This window comes from Falco rusticolus, chromosome 12 (assembly GCF_015220075.1).
Source record: "Falco rusticolus isolate bFalRus1 chromosome 12, bFalRus1.pri, whole genome shotgun sequence".
Lineage (NCBI taxonomy): Eukaryota > Metazoa > Chordata > Aves > Falconiformes > Falconidae > Falco > Falco rusticolus.
In genome coordinates, this window is record NC_051198.1 from 30,236,474 (window position 1) to 30,255,479 (window position 19,006).

A 19,006-nucleotide genomic window follows, 5' to 3' on the forward strand; every position below is an offset into this window, starting at 1 on the left:
CCATCTGCAACCTTCAGAGCTCAGCAAGATCCTCAAGGCTGCAACTTCTCCCTGCTATCTCTGCTAACATGACAGGACTACTCAGACAGCAGAAGAATAATGATGCTCTGGGTATGCACTATTCCAGACAATTTCAAATGAGCACTGTGCTTAAAAAACCACATCTTATTATTTAAACTTTCTATAAACAAAGCAACATGGCTTGCCTTTTCCTTGTGATGATGCAGGGCATACAGAACGGCTAAATATGCAACTGCTGTTTAATTCAAGACCCAGACAGTGCCATTAAACATATTTTGTTGTGGAGCAAAATTACTTCAATAGCAAATTGCATTTGTCTCTCATGAAAATGCAACTTACAGTATTATTATGGATGTTGCTTCCTTTTGTTGTTGTTGTAGGTGTTAGTCTAGCTATATAATTAAGGGTCTGTCAGTCTTTTCATTAAAATCTTTCCATTTTTCAGGATAAGTCAGCCTTAAAAAGCTTAATGGGTGAGCCTCCTCCTCATGAGCCAAGTAGCACTGTAACATGCATAGCTACCTGAAAACGGGAAAAGGAGATGGTGTTTCTAGGTTCTCAGAATCATCAGGACACCACCAATCCACGTACAGACAGAATGTGTATAGAGACCAAAGTCTATATTCTCCTACATATATGACATTAATGAACATTTTTCCAGATGAGTAACTGCTAAATTGGTAAATCTGTATTAACATACAAACAGATTGCTGCAAATGTAAGCAATGATTTCAGTAGTTGTAACAGATTGCTGCTATTTAAGTGGTAGCTTCAGTAATCTCCCTGTTTATGCGGTAATAATGACTTCAGAGTTTATCAAAATAACATGCTTTTGTTGCCAGCTTTCCTAGGTGCATTTTTGCACTGTGAGCAGATCTCCACACACAGCCGCCTCTCCCTCCCCTCTCACAAGCTGAAGCTTCAGGCCCCCGCCGCAAGGCGGGCCCCTGGGCAGCCCCTCAGGAGCCGGGAGCACCCGCCGGGTTCACCGCCCGCCCCACCTACGCCCCCGCGCCCGGCGCGGCACCGGGCCCCGCACTCGCACGCAGGCAAACATGGCGCCCGCTCGGGCGGGGCCGCCGCGCGCCGGCCGCGTCCCCATGGCAACGGCGCCTTAAGGCGGGAGGGCGGGCTGGTGGCGGGTGCCGCCATGGCTCACGGGAGCCCTGTGGTGAGGGGGAGCGGCGGGGCTGGACCGCGTCCCCGGCCCCATCCTCACCCCACCACCCCCCCGCGCCGGCGAGACGCAGGGAGGGGAGGGACGGGATGGAATGGAATGGATGTGCCCGGGCCGGGTCTCGTCGCCATCGCCTCAGGCGGTGTCGCCCCGTGGGGGCCGGGGAGGAGCGGCCGCTGGCCGTTCCCTGCAGCGGGCAGCACAGGGGTTGCTTTAAAGCCACTATTTTTGGCGGGCTTGTTAAGCAAAAGCCCCTTGTGGGTAACAGGATTGCGACAGGGCCTGGCGTGAGCCCCTGGGGAGCTCCGGGGGGCAGGGAGGCTGTGTGGGCCTGGCGGTGGGGCAGTGTGGCGGCCCCGGGCCGCCCTGCTGCCGGGCCCGGCCTGACCTGCCCCCTCAGGCCGCCAGGGGAACGCGGGGAGGCCTCGGGCTGCGCTTTGGGCCTTGTGGTACCCTGGAATGGGGCATTGCTGACCCCCTCCCCGCTGCCTACCCTGGACTGGGGCATTGCTGACCCCCTCCCCACTGCCTGCAAAGGAAAAAAAAATTTCCGATGGGATAGTCTGGTTCATGGCAAAGGGGCCTGTGTGTTAAAGGGATAAAACTGGAGTGTGGGCGTCTCAGAACTGTAACCATTCCCCTCTTATTTGGGAGCGTGTAGTGGGATTTTACAGTTGCTGTGTACAGTTTTTATATAGGATAATAAATATTTGTGCTTCTTGTAGCTTGGCAATCCTGGGGAGGGGAATAGGCCTGTTGAAAGATTTAAATTCAGTTTCTCTTCTGGATTAACAATGAAGGCAAAGCATTTGACATATGGGCTAGTCAACATCCTTTAGTGTCATGGTACAAGAGTCAATTTTTTTTTTCCTTGTCTTCTTAGTGTTCTGAAGTGTGGTAGGGCAATTCTTGGAGATCTCAAACCTCCTGTGAGAAATCATAAATGAGTGTGGTTATTTCAAAGTAGTGCTATGTTGTGCTGATAGCTTTTTGCAAAAAATGTAACTTGTTACTTCTTAATAACTTCTAGGCTTTTTTATATTGTCTGCAGTTTACAACAGCTTTAGAGCAGTAAAACATTAATTTGATATTGAGTTAGAAAAAACGTAAATTACTATCCTGGAATCTTAACTTCTATGGTTTCCTAAAAATCTCAGCTTCATCTTTCACCTTGTGTAGGCTATTCTGGTGGTAATGATAGTCAAGATTGATTGACTTTAAATTGCTAAAATCTTACTATCTTACATTTGCATCAGAGTGAATGTATCTTGAAGCTCGTATGTCTGTTGTCCAGGTCTGACTGGAGGATTAGGATTTAATCATGAATATGGGCAGAAGAAGGAATAAAGTGTTGTGCTGGAGTCCTGTTATAAGATGAATGATATGTGTTGGTACCTGTAGTGTTAAATTTCCATGGCTAAACTACTCTACAGCATCAGATGATTATCACAAAGAAAAAATTAAATCTGTTACTTACAGAGGTTACTTGCAGGTTACTTACATTATGCTTCTGATAGAATTGGCACCCTCTCATTTTTAGTAGCTTGTATTGTTGGTTGGCCTTTAAGTTAGGGGCAATGACGCTAGAATGATACTAAGTGGTTTTAAACTGATGTTTTAGACATACTTGTTTGAAAATGCAGCACAGCAGTTGTTTTTGTAATATATCTAGGATTTTCTTAAGCATTTCTGTAGTCTGCAGAAACCAATAATTCCAGGCTTGAATTCTGTATTTTTCCAGGGATGTCAGATTTAAAAGAATGAGTGGACTTGCAAGTCTTTGCACTTGACAGAGTATTCAGTTTATTACACTGATCTGTGCATGCTGTTCATCTTGTAACAGTAGTTTATGCAGTGAGGTTAGGCTTTGTGCTGTCATTTCAAATGACTTAATCTTCATCCTGACTTTGAAAATTTTTTATTTTTTTAATGTAGCATAAATTATACAAGTCCGTTATTGAAGATGTGATTGAAGGTGTGCGGGAACTCTTTGCAGAAGAGGGTTTAGAGGAGCAGGTTCTGAAAGACTTGAAGCAGGTTTGTTGGGTTCCCCTGCATCAATAGAAGTTGTATTATATTTTTTTTTCTTTTGACACAATGTACCTGTCTGTTTCTTTGCCCTCCCAAACAAGCAAACTTTTGCCCTAACTTATAGTTTCAAATATCCTGTAAATGATGTGTTGGGCTGCTGGAAGCTGAAATTCGGTAGTGATTGTTATCATGTTTATTGGATAGAATCAGTCAATTTACTCTTGCAAAAACTAGGGATACCTGATTTTCATTTTAGATGTGGCTTGTTTTTTAAAGCTGATATTGTTGACCTTAATAATAATCTTTCTGCAGCTTTGGGAAATAAAGGTGATGCAGTCTAAAGCAACAGAAGGCTTCTTCAGACATAGCCATCGTTCTGCGCAGTTTGCCCTGCAACTACCGCACAGTTTTCACCATGTTCTGCAGGCTTCAGCAGGTTAGATGTTGAACACAACAGATGCAATTTAAGAATAGCTCAGTGATTCAGGAATCTTCTTGGAAGACTTGAAGGTGCTGCAGTAATCTTGGTTTGTGATGCTTATGTATATATCTAGCCTGATGGGGAACAGTAATTATTTGAAAACAAAATTTGACCAATAAAGGACGAAATAAACTTTGATAAACTAATGCAATTATGTGCACGTGCTCTTGATCTGCTGCTTAATTCCAGTAGCAAAACATGAAGACAATTTTAGTCTTCTTGTCTGCAGTCCAGAAGCGTAGCGCTTCAGCTGCAAATTTACCAGTAAGGTTAAGCTTTCACTTCCCCTTTTAATGTGTGGCATGATGTGTGCAGAGGTTATATGCATGGTTGTGCCATGCAGCTCTGCTGTCGTGTTGGAGTTTAATCTGGTTCTGCATTTGTTAAAATGTAATCCCTTTCTTAAACTGAAGAGTAGGAGGGTAGTCTTTCAGTTGGTTCTATTAAAAGCAGTATTCCTGTTGCAGAGAAGTACTTGACTTTCACACAGCCTCTGACATCACAACCTATTCTGCTCAGTTAAGTCCAGCTGACCGTTGTGGTAATGTTATGGTAGAGTGTAATGCTTAGCTGAGACTTCTCCCACTATGAGAGGCCATTAGGACTTTTCCCCATAAAGGACAAAAAAACATACGAGATGATGTAATGAAAATCTGCATCATAGTACACTTCAGGGTTGGGTAGGCACTCTTCAGTCTGTGAGGTTTTTTTGTGTTTGTTTTTGTTTGTTTGCTTGTTTGTTTTTGTTTTTTCCAAAACAAAAGTTGAGTGGACTGATTTTGGAGACGGGTTCTTATTTATTCCGTGTGATTACAGGGAATATACTTTTGCGTTTGTTTGCTGTTAGAAGCTTTATATTTAATGAGCTTTACCTTGTTGCTCCCAAAGTTTTGGAAGGGCAATACTAAGCCAAAACAATCTGGTGAAACCAGTGAATTTTTTCTTTTCCTTAAATGGGATTTGAATTGTCCTATATGCTAGAGATTTTCAAAGTAATTGGGCTACCTAAATGGTTTGCTTCTTGAAGCCTGGGGAAGTTTTCCCTTTGCTTATCTTCTCCCATTCCAGTCAGTATTGAGTGCTTTTGAAAATCCCACCGTACTGTTCCTAGTATTAGCACCACCGGATTTGCTCTGGTGCAGAAAAATACTTGCACATTTTCTGCATGTTGACACGATAATATGTTTTACATACATGTTCTTGGTCATGTTAAAATGGTAGCATTGCACATCTGTCCTTCTAGCTGATGTAATAAATAGAAATAGCATGCTTAATTTTTACAGTGCAACTTAAACATATCAAACAGTTAAACGGTAATATTTGTAGAACAAAAAAACCCCCAGAAATCACTAAGACCAGCTTCTAGCAAAATTAAGTTTGGGGTATAACCTCTTCCCCCTGAGTACAGCATAAGCTTCAAGCAGCATAAAAGGAAGTGTATTTAAGAGCCTTATCTGGATGTGCTCACTTGATCTCATGAGTATGAACTGAAGTTAGATTGCTTTAGTTTCAGTTGTGCTTGCTGTAAATAACTGAAAGATCAACTGTGTCCAAGAAATTAATGTTTTTGTGAGGTGCTGGTTTGTTGTTTTTTTTTTTTTCCCCTCCTGTATAGCTTCTCTAGTCATCCCAGCTGGCAGAGGTTTCCAGCAGTTCACAGCAGCAGACCTGGTATGTAACTATAGTGACATTTTATTTAAATTTTGAGTATTCTGAATTCTAAATGATTGTTTGTCAGTTGTTAATAGGCTTGAGGGGAGGCAAGTATGAAATATTTTCCATGTATAGATGCTTTAGGACAGCATTTCTCATGACAGTTTCATCTGTCCAATATGGCATAGTAGGCAAGGGAGCAGGAGTCCTGCTGAGGGAGAATCAACAGATGAAGAAACAGTGCTGTTATTTCTAGCCCTTTTTTATTTTTATTGAAAACAATAAAAAAATTAAGAGTTTGTAGAGGGAGAGCTGTAACTCTGCTGCTTAAGTATGAGCAGTGAAAAAGGATGAGGATCTGCCAGTTGGTTTTGCAAGCAATGCATCCGGAAGTGTGTTGGAAGCCATGGCTGCATGTATTTAGCCAATAGATGTATAGTGGAAATGCACATCTACAGATATTTTTTTTTAAAAATTTTTTTTCTTACTGAGTTTTAAAATAAAGCACCGCTGGGAAATGCTAGCGTTACTGAAGCTGGGAGCAGCATTATGTGCAAGGCATAGAAATCATCCAGAAGAAAATGAGAGGCTTATAGAGTTGACAGGTTCTGAACTCTGGGCATGGCAAGATTTGTTTGGGGAGGAGCTATTAATTGTCAGTGCTTGAAGTTATTGAGTGCCTCCTGAGCTTCAAGCTAACTAGTTTCCCAAGCTGAAATACGATATTGGGAAGGTGTTTGTGTAACATCCAAGTTACCTGATCTAAAAACTAAATTTCCCCAGAACAGCTAGTTTGAAAGGGAGCCGTATATCCAACTGTTTGGTTTCCAGGAGAAAAAGAGAATGCAAAGTGACTTCGTAGGCCTAGGCAAGGAGTCTATGCAGTGTGGAGTATGCATAAGCTCAGGTAAAAGTGGTTCTGAGTGGAAAAACAACTTTCTGGATGGTGTGTACTTTGAGGGCATACAGGAAAGTGTTCTGTTAACAAAAAGGGAATGTGATAACTGGAAAATAGGAAACCTTAGGGCAAGTCATTATCCTGTCAATACAGAATACTCTTTATCTTTCTAAATCTGAAAAGTCTGAAGCAACTCTTCAGTAAAGATGATCACAAGAAGCCCTCATTGGTGTTTCATCTGAAGATGTTATGTGTGACATTTAGGGCCCTAGGAGATAAAGTATGCACTACTTCTTAATAAAGCTCTTGTTTATCTAGAGTGCTTCACAAGTGGGTGCAACTCTTACTCTCCCTTCGGGCATTGCTTATCCTATACATGTACCAGCGGGAGTGACGCTACAGACAGCATCTGGTAAGATTAAAGAGGGGATGTAAAATGTTACAGTGCATTGACTGGATGTGGATATTGAAAGATGGTCCCAAGTACAGCAGATAAAACAAATGCGAAGTTAAAAGTGTAGGTGTGTCAAGCCAGTTGCCCTCTTCTTTTGTAGTTTGTGTTTGTAATCGTTGCATGGGAGAAGTAATTACATTGATTAGTTAATGTGTCAGTTGTGTACACTTGCAAGATCAGTTAAGGTGGGCTGCCAGGTGATGCCATTTTTTTGTTTTACAACTGCTTACAAATGTGTTACCTGTGTCTGGACTGACAAAGGATTTCCTCCTCTTATATAAAGGACAATCTTCATGTTTTGAAAAGGTAAAGACAGTCTGGTACTTCAGAATCAAGTTGATTTTTTTTTTTTTTTTTTAATTCAAATAAAATACAACCATCCATTAACCTTTTTACTCACACTCTTTTGCTGATAAAACTGCCTGTACAAAAATGTGCTTGTACTGCTTAGGATGTGGTAACTGGAAGGTTTATTTCAGTCACAGACTGACTCCTCAAACAGCTGTTCTTTGAGAACTAGTGTCACTAGATATCTATTTCAGATATAATTCCTAAGGTTTTGAGACATATAGGCTTGTGTCAGTGACTGTGGGTGTGTAAGAATGTGCTTGGGGAAAAGAATAATTAAATGAAATTGGCAACTTGGCTTTAGCAGCTTAACTCTAGCACTAATAATAACTTTAAGGATTCAGTATTTGGAATGGTTTTTGTACAAAGAAAGGCTAAATAAACTAGGAATTTTTAATTTTTTTTTTTAACTAAACTAGGCAGCTCTTTTTAGAAGGAGGGGATACCTAAAGGTCCTTAAGAGTGAACTGTCCCTGTAGACGTGGAATAGTTTACTGTTTCATCTTGTATTCCTTAGTTTCTGAAATTACATGGAAGTAAATTCAAAACAGGATTTTGTTTTTTAAATCCAGTATGTAATTTACTGAACTAACTGCTACAGGGTACTTGGGGGACAAAACCAGAAAGGGATATTAGACATGATGGTCTGGATGAGAGCTCTGACTCAAAAAGCCTCTGAACACTTAAGTTTCAAAGGCTGAAGTTGTGCTTGGGTGAAGTATTTCTTTGTGAACATCTTGTTTCTCATAGTTTACCTGGGTGTTTGCTGTTGGTTATTGGTGGTAACAGGACAGTGGCCTGGATGAACCTGTAGTTTAACCTGCTGAAGCAGAATTTAACTCTTGTCTTTGCAGGGCAATTGTATAAGGTAAATCTGCCTGTTGTGGTTACACAGGCTGCAGGAGATGCAAGTGTTCTACACCATCCTGTTCAGCAGGTGTTGCAGCCCCCTGGGCAACCTTCAGTTCTGCAAGCCAACATTGCCAGTGTTGCTCAGGTGAATGCATCCTCTGCCCAGGCAGATGCTGAGACTTTGCAACCCCAGGAGACTGCTATCCAACAGACCATGGTATTTCAACCAAATGCCATGGAGAAAAACCACCTGGAGAACTCTGCCAGCACTACATTGGTCCAGCAGCCTTCTGTGAATCAGCAGCAACTTGTAACTAATGCAGTGCTGAATCAAAGTGCAGACTCAACAGAAAAATCCCAGTATGGCAGTCTTCACACAGCTGTGTTTATGCCAGAATCATCTGAAGGTTTTTTTCCCACTGAATCCTTGGCAAACACCTCAAGCAGTGTTCTGCTGGATGTGGAGGGGCAGTTAGACATTGAGTCTCAGGAGCTGGTGCAACAGCCGGTGTCTGATGATATCATTGACCTGATTATCACAGGCAAAAGTTTGGACGATAGTGCTGTTCTGAAAGACCATGACGTCATTGCTTCCTCTGACAAGGTAAGGCCTTTTATTTCTCAGCTGGTGAAAATACGTTGGAGATGGTTGGTAGAAGTATCGTAGGAGATGTGATCAAACACACCTGTAAGTAGCACCTCTAAATTATAATAATAAAAACTAACACCATTTTGAAGTTCATTCTTGAGCTTCTTTTGAATAGCAGTAGCTGATTACTTATTTTTACATGAAGAATTTGTCACAAGTATTGCTGAAATACTGGCATTGAGGAGGATGTCAATCTAAAAAATGCTGCAAGTATAATGGGTAGATATAATATGTTCTTAGACTTATTAACTATTTTGAGGGATAGTTTTTTTTTGTGACTGATCAGATGGAAATGACCCTTTGAGAACTTTGTGTCATTCTGACACTGAATCTGCGTTTGGATACTGGCCAGTTGTGGGCAAATTTCTCTTGCAGTGTCAGCTGGGATTAGTTTAAATTTGTAATGTTAAATGTGTGAAGAGCATTTAACTTTCATTGAGAATGCATGTTGAGTATGAAGAGTGGCATTTGATAAGTGAAAATCTGCTGGAAGGAAATGCATTTCCTTGGGAAAAAGTCCTGAACAAACTAGAATTTAGCTAGAGCTGTGTGGAAAACTTGAATGATTTTAATTAACAGGCCACTTTCCTGACCTCATCTACTTTTTGTTCTAGAAATTATTTACAGATGTTTTAAGTTCAGGCTGGTTTGCTGACTTTGAGTTGTAGTGCTTATATGTGATTGAGGCAAATTTATTAAATGCAAATTTAATGACAGTAATGACAAATGACTGTAAATAGAAAGCATGTTATGGTGCTTGTCTGAACTTTGATGGCAGGGTGATGATAACTGTAGTAAGAATAGAAGGTCAAAACAAAGTGTTATTTTCTTGAACTAGAAAGTGTATGTGGATGTGAATTAGATGCTACAGTAAAGATTTAATGAGAAACTAAAGATGGCTGAAAGCTTAAAGGACTTTTATGCTCCTGTGAATGCTCTGTTTAGGAATTCTAGCACTTTTATGAACAGTAACTTGAGGTACTGAAATATTTACTGTCTCAGCTTTTTATATCTTATTTAAACAAAGCACTTTGAGTTGAGGGAGAGAATGAGATCATCTTGATTTTTATTTCAAAAAGGAAAAAGGCTATTTTTGGGGATGGGTGAGTAGCTAGTTTCCTTTTTTTAATTTTTTTCCCCTTGTTTTGTTTTTGGAGCTGTATTTGCAATAGGAATTCTAAAGGCCTGGTTGGTCATTGTTGTCTTAAAAAAGTTGTTTGATTACGATAGTGTTTAAAGAAAGGTCTAAGAAAATGTCTTGTTATATTGTTGAGGAATATGTGGCATAGAATCCATTTAAGATTAGGTATAAGGACAACGTTTGCAAATGTACTCAGAGTTTCCAAGTAGGCCAGGACTTGAAATTCTCATTTTAGTGCCCCAATCGTGTTGTTTTATTAAACAAAAATATCAGGCTTTGTACTGAACAGTGAAAGCTGTATGGCGTTAATTCACAAGCTGTCTCTGGTCTCTTTTATTCCTGTCAGATGGAACCTACTGAGCAGATGGAATCTAATTTACGATCAGAGAAGGATATCTGCAGTGACATTGGAGGCATAATTCAGCTAGATGGTACTGGTGATGTTTCTCCCAAGGAAGAAATACCATATACAAAAGATAGGGAAGAGAATGAATTCATTGGCATTATTGAATCAGAGGATCTAAAAGCTCTGGATGATGAGGAAGATGATGATGAGGAGTATGACAGTGTTTCAAACACAGAGTCTAGCAGCAGTGGTGGTGATAATGAAGAGGCCCAAACAGATATCGTTGAGGAGGTAATTTACTTTTAAGCTTTTTGAAGCACATTACAATAGTATATCTGTCTTTACTGTTGGAATTGTTGCATCCAGAACAATTCCTGGTTAAGTTTAATGCAGAGAATGTATAGTTCAGTTGCGTACCTCTTGAGACATGTGGGTACTGCTCAGAAGTCACTTGAGAGCTCATTTTGAGAAGCATGGACAAATGAAAGAGATGTTGAGAAGTCATTTTTATTGGATTAATTAAAAGACTTAATTAAAGTTATAGGGTAGAACCTTGGCCTCAGTGGAATAAAGTACCGCTTTTTATTTAAGTAAGATTGGGATACAAATCTATGTTTCTTCGCCTTCTGAAGGACACGGGATTAGACAGAGAAGGGAACAATGTGATACAAGTACATGTTTGCTAGGAAAAGGCTTTTCTTAAAGATGCAATTTTGTATCCTAGAAATTCACAAGAGAATCAACTTGTGGCATCTGGGCTTCAAATAAATACCAGTTGATTAGTGTTCTATTTACATGGGTCAGCTTTGCCAGTTAGCAGGCTTGCTTTTTGACCCGTGTTTTTGCTCAGGGTGGTGTTGTCACTGAGAATGTATGCATGTAAAGCTGCTTATAAATGAGCTTTTTGCAACATGGTCTTAATAGCCTCTGGGTCGTGATTTTTGCAATGCTAACCTTTTATTGTTCTTGTTATGTTTAATGTCAAGTATATTCAATGCTATTCTGAAAGAATGTATAAAATAAAATTTTAATCTCTAGGACCCTTTAAATTCTGGTGATGATGTCAGTGAACAGGACATTCCAGACTTGTTTGACACTGACAATGTGATAGTTTGTCAGTATGACAAGGTACAGTATATAGTTTTATCTTTGTTTCTTAATCATTCTAAGTAATATCTTCAGCAAATCCATGTCTGGTTTACTACCAGCGCCTTTTAAAGAAAATCTAATGCTGTAATAATTGTGTTTAAATTACATCTTCAGCTGACAATAGTCTGAAGACTTACCTGCTGCTTTCTGAAATGAGGATAATCAACGGTTTTTTAATGACCTATTAAAGGTAAAGAAAAGGGGTCCAAATCTTGGCAAATTAAGATCTGGAAAGCTGCATAAGCTTAACTTTCAACTTTTTAATAATTACTTTTAAGTAATTTCAACAGCTCCATGTATGTATGTATGTATGCATGTATGTGTTTTCAGCCATGAATTAAGACTTTTGAAATGGGTAACAGAAAGAGGAGTGTGTGTACTTTATTCTTCACTTTTTGTCTTTTGAGGTGCTTACTGAGAGGTTTTCTTGTCAGAATTCTGTCCTGTCTGAAAAACAAAAGTTGTTAAGGGGCGTTTTGTTCTCCTCCATTTTAATGTTTAAAATTCAACCTTGTTTTGAACTCTTGAAGATCAAAGTACTTCTAGCCCTGGTATAGTTTTGGATGGGTATATGCCAGTAGTTTAAAAGTTGACAAAACAAACTGCATATTTCATTTTGAAACAAATCTAGAAAAATATCTCTATAGTTTGCCTAAGAATGTGCCTTGGCTTTCCTTCTTTCAAAAGTGACTAGTGATGATTTTTTTTTTTTAATGCATGTTCAACTAGGCCTGCCTTTAATGGTGTCTGTGTTTTAGGAAACAGTGAAGTGCTAAGAAAATTGTCTTTACTAAAGCCTAACAGATGGGTTTTTCTGAAAGTAGTTATTTTGGAAAATGTAGTTATAGGGATGTGTGTAGAAAATGCATCTGAAATTAAGCCATAGTGTCTGTATTGTATTGAAAATGTACACAAAGTTTTGAAGCTTTGTAACTCAGTTTGTTACAGATGCTATGGGTAGTGGATATTGTTATCTACAGCAAGTTTTGTCTGTAATAAGCAGAAAAATTGGTTGGAAATTTAAAAAACTAATAGAAAGTTCAGGATGTCTTCAAGGAAATTTAAAATCGGATGTTGCTAGAAATAAACAGTTACAGAAGTTGGAGGAAGATGTTGGTGACTTCCCCTTTCCTATACAGATTTAGTAAAACACATAGGCCTTGTAGAAAGTAGATGGAAAGAGTTACCTATTAAATTACTTTGTTATCTATAAAAGAATGCTGTCAGCAAAATTACTGTCTTGTTTCTTTTTTTTCCCTCCTTTTTCTTTCTGGACTTGAAAATAGACTGAGGCTTAAAATCAAAGGAATTTTCTAGGGATACTTAAAATTCCTTCTTTTAGTATTAAACAGAAACTTTCTGTGGTATAGATAGTTTTGTAGGCCTTTAAAAAGAAACAGAATATGCACATTCTCTTACTGTTTTATATGGTGTTATTTGCATTTTAAAGCAAAGTTTTCCTGCTCTTAGCCTTATCCTAATGTCTCTGCACACAATGTTGCTTTGCACTGTGCGCAGGAGAAGAAACACTGCGTTTCAGTTAAGCCATACCAGTTTGCAGGGTGCAGTATGTTTTGGGACTGGTACACTTGTGAAATTGCTCTGTTATAGTCTTGTTTTCCTGCTGGTGTTGAGATGACACACAGCTACTTGTTTTTTATGTTTTTGTTTTTGTTTTGTTTGGGTTTTTTTTGAGAGGGGTGCATGTGCTAAAGTTCAGGAGGTTGTTCCCTTGAGAGAGCAGGGAGTTCATTATAAACAACTGAAGTCTACTGCCTCTGAATATTTGTGGTGTGCTCAGTGGCAGTGTTTCACATGTTTTGGGCTACTGGGGTTTTAAAATAAAAAAAAAGGCTTGTAAACAAGTTGCTCTTAAAAAAGACTTTTTTTAATGGCTGTCTAATATGTATTATATTGGGGGGGGAATTGATTTTTTTTTTTTTTTTTTTTCATCAGATACATCGAAGTAAGAACAAATGGAAGTTCTATTTAAAAGATGGAGTGATGTCCTTTGAGGGTAGAGACCATGTTTTTGCAAAAGCTATTGGAGATGCAGAGTGGTGAAACCTTACTGAAGTATGTACTTTAACTGTGGCGTTATTCCCTTATGAACCTCCTGTGAAACTACTAGACTTTCTATTGTTTTGCCATTAAACAAAACAAGAAAGCTGTGATAAAAATATGCTAAATCAGTGTTGTTAATACATGCAGACTAAAACAGTGTTGTTAGCTACTTAGCTGTCTTGGCTGTTCTCTGATTATTTCGTTATGTTTCCAGTTACTTTGTAATAGGAGTGAATAGCTTTAAAGACTGAAATGTTGAATCTGTAGTAATTCAAGAAAAAAAAGTGACTATGTTTAAGTAAATTTCAGTTCTGTTGGTTCTTTGAAATAAGAAACAGTTGTTGGTGATACTATGTCAAAGGCTGCTGAGTATAAAAAAAGAAAAAAAAAAGCAACACCTATGCAAATCTGAAACCTGTGGTTGTCTCAGGTGTGTACTTTGTTCCCTTTCCTTCCACCCTTTTTGTTGATGCTTTGTGGTTTTTTGACTTCAGCTTAAAGGCAGGCACTTTAGATGTAAGTCAGGAAACGTGGGTGGAAGACCCTTGAGCTCTCAATATGTGAGAATTATTGTTGTTTATTCTATACCCTCTATGTCTGCTGAGATGCTATGAATAGTCTGATTTAACATTAAAATGTGATTTATTTTCACTGGCAATGCAGAGTCATTTAAGTTTGTTTCTGTATATATCCACTACATTCTGGGACTACAGACCAGTAAGCTGTGAATGATACAAATTGTGCATAATAATAAAATGTCATCTCATACACGTTTCTAGCAGAGTTGGTTTTGTGTTCCCTAAATATACTTTGCTTAGCGAAATGTGTGCAAGCCGTGCATGTGACAGTAGCTCACCCTGCCATGAGAACCGCATTCCCAGCAGTCTTCAGAGTTAGCTTTGTGTTTCTTCCTCTAGAAGTAGAGGTCAAAAAGAAGGTCTGGGCCCTCACCCTTCAGAGCTGCAGCTTCCCCCTGGCTAGCTCCTGGTTCTTGGAGGGCAGCATTGGAAACAAAATGGTAAAGCCTCTGCCAGGCTGACTCGGAAAGGGGAGGGGGGTAGGGGGAGGATTCTGCCACAAGGGCAGGGCTACATGCAAGCATATGGCACCCCTTCCTCCTGGCTGCGGCTTTTAGGTCTTTTTAGGTCTGCTGGAAGAAGACATCTTGAAACATTTTGGTTATCTCTATTCTCTGGGAGGACACAGAGGCCTTGAGAAAAGAATGAAAAGGAAGGGGAGAGCTGGAGAGAAGGAATATATGGAAGAAATGGGAGACACACACACACACACACACACAACCCTAACCCTTGTTCATAATGGTACAAACCCTTGTGCTGATGGTGTAAACAGAGGTGCTTCCTTCAGGAGGTAGGTTTTTAACAACTATTGAGTTTCTTGCATGCTTTTTTGATGTATCAGCTGGTGTCCAGTATCAAAGACAGGACACTGAACTAGGCGGCCTGACCCAAGTGTGGCATTTCTTTTGTCTTTTATAGATACTGCTGCTGGGATGTGAAGAATTGTGTATTCAGAAAAGGTTAAAATACTTGAGTGTAATGGCTGCTTTTCCGTCATTCAGCTGACCTGTAGATGCACTGGTGCTACACTTCAGACCCAGAAATGCACAGGAAATGCAGCTTTTGCCACATGATGGATGGCTTTAGATTTCAGCACTTTCTCACAGGCTCCGAGGTGTTCATGCTCCATAAATGTGTACGTTATGAACTGTGGGACCATCTTCAGCTTGGGCAGTACAGTGATGCTTCAGACAAGACTGGAAGCAGAAGCAGAGTGGCGCAGGAATCCATGGGACGTGACTGTAAGTGCACCATCTGCTCAGCACCATGCGGGCTCTGAATGTTGCTTCTGAGAGCAGGACTTGGTTTTGGTAGTCACTGTAAAATGAAGTGGCTAAAGAGTACCTAATTTTTAGCTCGTTTTAAGGATGGGCAGCTTTTCCCTCTAGCTTTATCTGTTTGTGGTGTTAAAAAGACTGCCTCCACATGAAAGGTGAGGGGTCAGAACTCTGAGTGTCCTTATAATGGCCCATCTCCTGTCTCTCTGTTCCTTTTCAGGCCTCATTTCGGTGCGAATAGGTGCAGAGATGTGTGAGATAAAAGTACTAGAGTAGGAATTCCCCCCCCCTATGTCTTCTACACTTTAGTAATTCATACTTATTACATACTTTCTACCAGTTAGCATTGTCTGTCTTTTTATTCCATTCTTGAAACATTGTTTATGCTTTAGAGTTTTGCAAGTTAATTTTTGACAGCTTGCTGCAACCTCTGTGCAGTTGACATATGATACTGGTTATATAGGCTGCACGTTTGGGACTGGAAGTATTTTTTAACACTGGTCTCTTCCTTCCCAAACTTCTTGCAAGTTTTATGGGTTGGCCACTGGTGGTGTTTTTCATCCTCTTTTGCTTCTTCACAAATCAGGTGCACTGTCAGCAATTAAAATCTGAAAGGACTGTTTGCCATCTTTCCTCCTGAAGCTTTGCAGACAGTAGGCACAGCTGGCTGTTGCTGCTGGTCAAAGCTGACCTGCATCGAAAGGGATGCTGAAGATGGCTTAGCCATGCCATCCAGCACCCCCTGGGTTTTGATGTAGTTGTTTTTTCTAACCCAGCACCTTCTTGGTATGAAGGAACCTGAAGGTGGGCTACACCCAGTGCCTTCCTGAGCTATTAAATACTGAAGCTTTGGGGATTAGAGTAGGGTTTTGCTCTTGCTATCTCAACCCTTCCCATGTTTGAGAAAATGGCTTCTGAATTAATAATCTGCAAATCTTCTGGCTCCTTCCAAACTACATGCAGATACTCCTTGAGAATGCTTGCAGTGGTTTTCCCGGTCCAGAGCTATGGGCTATTTGGACTCCTGCAGCAGGACCGACTTCCGCTGTCTTCTGTCTGCGCATACCAGCATTGCCCTACTTGTTTCCAGTGTTCTTGAATGAACATTAGCAAAGACAGCTTTGAATAAGACACAACTAAATATATCTGAAGGCAGGAATTTTTATACTGGAAAAAAGTGTTTCTCATTAAAATGTAAGCTCAGTTTTACTAATTACTGTAGCCTACGATTTGAGCAGTAATCAGATCAGAGTGCTTTTGATCTGAATGGTTTATATAGGAATGCTTTTGATTGCAGCTGCTTCGTAGTTTAGCAAACACATTGCTGCAGATGTGGTGGGAAGAGATGTGTAATACCAGTTATGGCCATCAAAGATGCTTCAGTAAATGGCTGTCTAAAACTTTACACCGGTAAATGTAAGTTTACCAAAAATAATGAGACAGAATAACGCGTATAACTTGTATGAGAAGCTTTAGCATGAATCTAAATCTTTAATAGTGTTGCTTTTACTTGTTTGCTTACTTCTGTGTAGAAAAATTCAAAGTACATAAACTGTATCTGTTGTTTGTGGGATTTGTGCGTATGGTGGTGTTTTTTTTAATTGCTAGTTATTTTCTAAATGGTAGATTTCACTCAACTTACAGCAGGTACAATCCCCACAGCTGTCATACGTCTTTGCTGTTACCTAAGCAGCATTGTAAGGCAGGTACTGTCAGTTGTTGCTATTTAGTTTCCTGATACTACTATGTGGTAGGTGGACAGGAAGGGTGTGCTTGCAAGCTCTTGTCCTGTTGACACATAGTGTAAGAAAATCAGTTAGTGGCCACTCAGGACACTGTTTTGCCGTGTCCTAAATGATATGCAGGATTCCTCCATGTGCTGTGCAAAGAAACAAGTCTCAAAAAGCAGTTTTGAGATGGAGAAGCCTTAGGCCAGGTAGATTTATTTTTATTACTTGATTCCTGCCGCTGCCCCGCCCCGTGTCTTTAGCTTTTATTATAGTTAGGTAACCTACAGTAGTCCCACTTGCTTATCTGCTGAGCTCAGGAGCTGGTGTGTGTAAAGTGTACAAAATGCATCATATGGAATTTTTATTCATTGCTAAACCATAGAGCTTTAACAGTCTCCTCTGTTTTCGATCTTGCTTTGTTCCCAATGTGTGCAAACTGCTCGTGAGTACAGCTATGCTGAGATCAGCTTTTATACTGATTGAACTCATGGCATTAAGCTGAAGATAAGAAAGGGTCAGAGATGTTATTTTTAATTAAGACAATTATGTTATTTCTAATTAATACAATTATAAGCTAATGATAAACCAGTCACTGTACAAAGAATCACTTTCATTAATGTGAAGCAAATCTAATTTGCAGTCAGCATTTTAGCAATAAGAGGCGTGCTTTGGAACGCAGAATAGTTTATTGCTGTCGCAGACTTGAAAGCAAAGGACTCATTTGAGAAGCAGCATGTAAAAAGTTTAAAGCGATTGCAATAATAGATTTTTCTTATGTATCACAGTCTGCACTTTTGGTGGCCATCAAGAACTATTAGGCTGTGACTGTTCCGGAGTAAGCACAGATTTTACAACTGCACTGCTCCATGGAGCGCAAGGGAGGCGTGTCTTATACCAGCTGAGGATCTGTCTTCAGATACAGTATTACATACAGAATGTGATCTAAGATGCTAAAATTTTGAGCACAAGCCCAAATAAAACCTGTTTGCTTTACCTTCTGTGAACCATAAACTGCCACATGTAGGTCTCGTGCTACCACATTGGTTTGATGGAACATACGCACTCACATGTTCCTCCCATCAAAGGCAATGTAACCGACCTGTCAAAGATAAGCAACCTAAGAGTAAGCTTGATTTTCAGTCTGCAGCTTTTCCATCTGTTTTGCTCACAGGACTGTGAACTTTCAATAACTAAGTGCCTCGTTTTCAGAAGACCAGGCAGTGCAGAATGCGCCTGGGGCAGGCTTCCACAGGGATCCGGCCTGGCATTCCGGGCAATCTGCAGCTTGTCACCCAGTACAGATTGTTTGGCCTGTATGATGCAGGTAAGTGCTCACACATCTGAATCTCCCGCTTCTAGATCATGTGGTGTTGGCTCATGGTGGCATAAGGTTGATAGCTTATTTGTTGCAGATATGCTGCAATAACAAAGCAACACTCAATTTTTACTTAAAATAGGAACACAGCTGTGAATCTGGATCTCCTTACCATCAGGCAATGCGTAGTGAAAGAAAAGATAGATATTTTTTTTTAATGGGAAAAGTAACAGGCACTAAAAAGTAACTACTCTGCTTCATCAGCTGGGAATGGAGTTGGACTGTGAGTGCTGAGGAGTCCTCAGTGCATCCTGAATGCTGCTGGCTCTGGTGATGCCAGAGAGTGGACAGATGAAAAGGATGCAAGAGACTGTCCCTGGAGAGAAAACAAGGCAGCGCTTACCTGCCTGGCAGGGAGCAGCTATTCCACTGCCGAGAGGGAGCCTTTACAGCTTACATGACTTGTGTGTGCGCACGTATGATACAAAATACAGTCCTGTGTGCAGCAGGAGGTATCTTACAGCTATTGCAACTCTTGTGATTTCCAGATCGTACATGGTTGTGCGTGGGTTCATTTTTTTAAAAAGTAAATTACCTACCAGCTCAGACTGAGATCTGATGTAAACTGCAAAATTGCTAGTAACAAAGGTTCAAGCAAACTTTTCGCCTTGGTGACATCTTTACAACCTGCTGCTTGAACACTTTTAACTGGGTGTAGGTGGCTATGTAATTGGAATTTTCTGCTGATGAAATGAAGGGAGGCATCTAGTTTAGTGCCCCTTTCTTTAACCCAACAATGCCAGCACAGCTGATAGGAATGGAAAAACAAGGCATGAAAGGTA

The 19,006-nt window shown here is 40.1% G+C and overlaps 1 protein-coding gene across 1 annotated transcript; it reads left to right on the top strand.

Moving 5' to 3' along the window:
* Positions 1-1,171: 1,171 nt before the first annotated feature.
* GTF2A1L (general transcription factor IIA subunit 1 like) lies at positions 1,172-13,927 on the top strand. Its single transcript, XM_037405749.1, has 9 exons — positions 1,172-1,192; positions 3,134-3,235; positions 3,542-3,665; positions 5,326-5,381; positions 6,580-6,673; positions 7,918-8,519; positions 10,052-10,342; positions 11,090-11,179; positions 13,157-13,927. Exons 1-9 carry the CDS (start codon positions 1,172-1,174, stop codon positions 13,262-13,264), a joined length of 1,488 nt encoding a protein of 495 aa, XP_037261646.1. The 3' UTR covers positions 13,265-13,927.
* Positions 13,928-19,006: the final 5,079 nt, after the last annotated feature.